A 1051-nucleotide genomic window follows, 5' to 3' on the forward strand; every position below is an offset into this window, starting at 1 on the left:
AATCGGCTAAGCGGAAACGGACAGAGGAGACTCAAACAGGAACTGCGCTGTTTCGAAAGAGTCTCGGCTCGGGGGTGCATCGTGACAGGTTACTGCCGTATCAGAGTGGTAAAGCTTGTGAGCACAAGCCATCATCATCAAGTTGCGTGTTGTTGGTTGTGTATGTTGTAGCATTGACGGATTTCTCGTCATGAACCAATGAGGATTTTGGTTGGGTTATTTAGTCAATTCGGACCCTGATTGGTACGCAATCGGGTATCTACGGCTACCCAGCGGACGTTCCGTCCCTACTGTATTGCTCATAAGACAATCACGCGAGGTGAGTATATGATGATATGATAGGATGGAAAAGCTCAAACTTCCGCCCCCCCACCACTGACCAACTAGAAATTCAGAAGAGTAGGTGTTCCCTCAGACCCTAGTGGTAGGTAATACCTACTAGGTATACACTCACCAATATCATCACTGTCGTCATATCGAACTCAAGAACGATCATCAGCTTCATTAACCTCTCGCAGTGAAGAAGGGAAGACCGCAAAAAATAACTACCAGTCACATCATTACTATCATTATCATTCGGCGGAAGACAGCTCAAAAAAGGTATTATTGAACGAACTTGTCTTCGCGCACGAGTAGCTTGCGCCCTTCAAAGTCGTACTCATTATACTTCTCTGAAAGGAGAAGTATCCATAACAGAAAAAGTGTATGGTGGAGGTGGCTCACCGATGGCCTTGGTAGTGCTCTCTTCATCCTCGAAGAGAACAGTGGCGAAGCCTCTAGAACGGCCGTCCCAACCTTCGGCGATATCGACACGTATAACTTCACCGCATTCACGGAAAAGATCTTTAAGATCTTGCCAGGCTGTCCTCCAAGGTAACTGAGTAGGAGGGTACTACTGAGAGTCATACGATGGTAATCTGTTGTACGTTGCCAACGTAGATGAGCCTCCCTTTATCACGAGGGCCAACACGAAGTGGTCTGAGGCCGCCCTTGCCTTTGTAACCCTTAAAACCCTTACCCTTACCAGCTGAGGACAAGCATGTGTAAGAGG

At 47.4% G+C, this 1051-nt stretch overlaps 1 protein-coding gene across 1 annotated transcript; it reads right to left on the reverse strand.

The window, feature by feature from the left end:
• Positions 1–603: 603 nt before the first annotated feature.
• Positions 604–877, reverse strand: Pmar_PMAR026327 (hypothetical protein; the record flags this gene model as incomplete). Its single annotated transcript, XM_002775327.1, has 2 exons — positions 604–671; positions 724–877. Coding segments are annotated over 2 exons (222 nt in total), but the record flags the coding sequence as incomplete, so codon positions are not given.
• Positions 878–1051: the final 174 nt, after the last annotated feature.

The sequence above is a fragment of the Perkinsus marinus genome (genome assembly GCF_000006405.1).
Source record: "Perkinsus marinus ATCC 50983 genomic scaffold scf_1104296955944, whole genome shotgun sequence".
In the NCBI taxonomy this organism is placed as follows: domain Eukaryota; phylum Perkinsozoa; order Perkinsida; family Perkinsidae; genus Perkinsus; species Perkinsus marinus.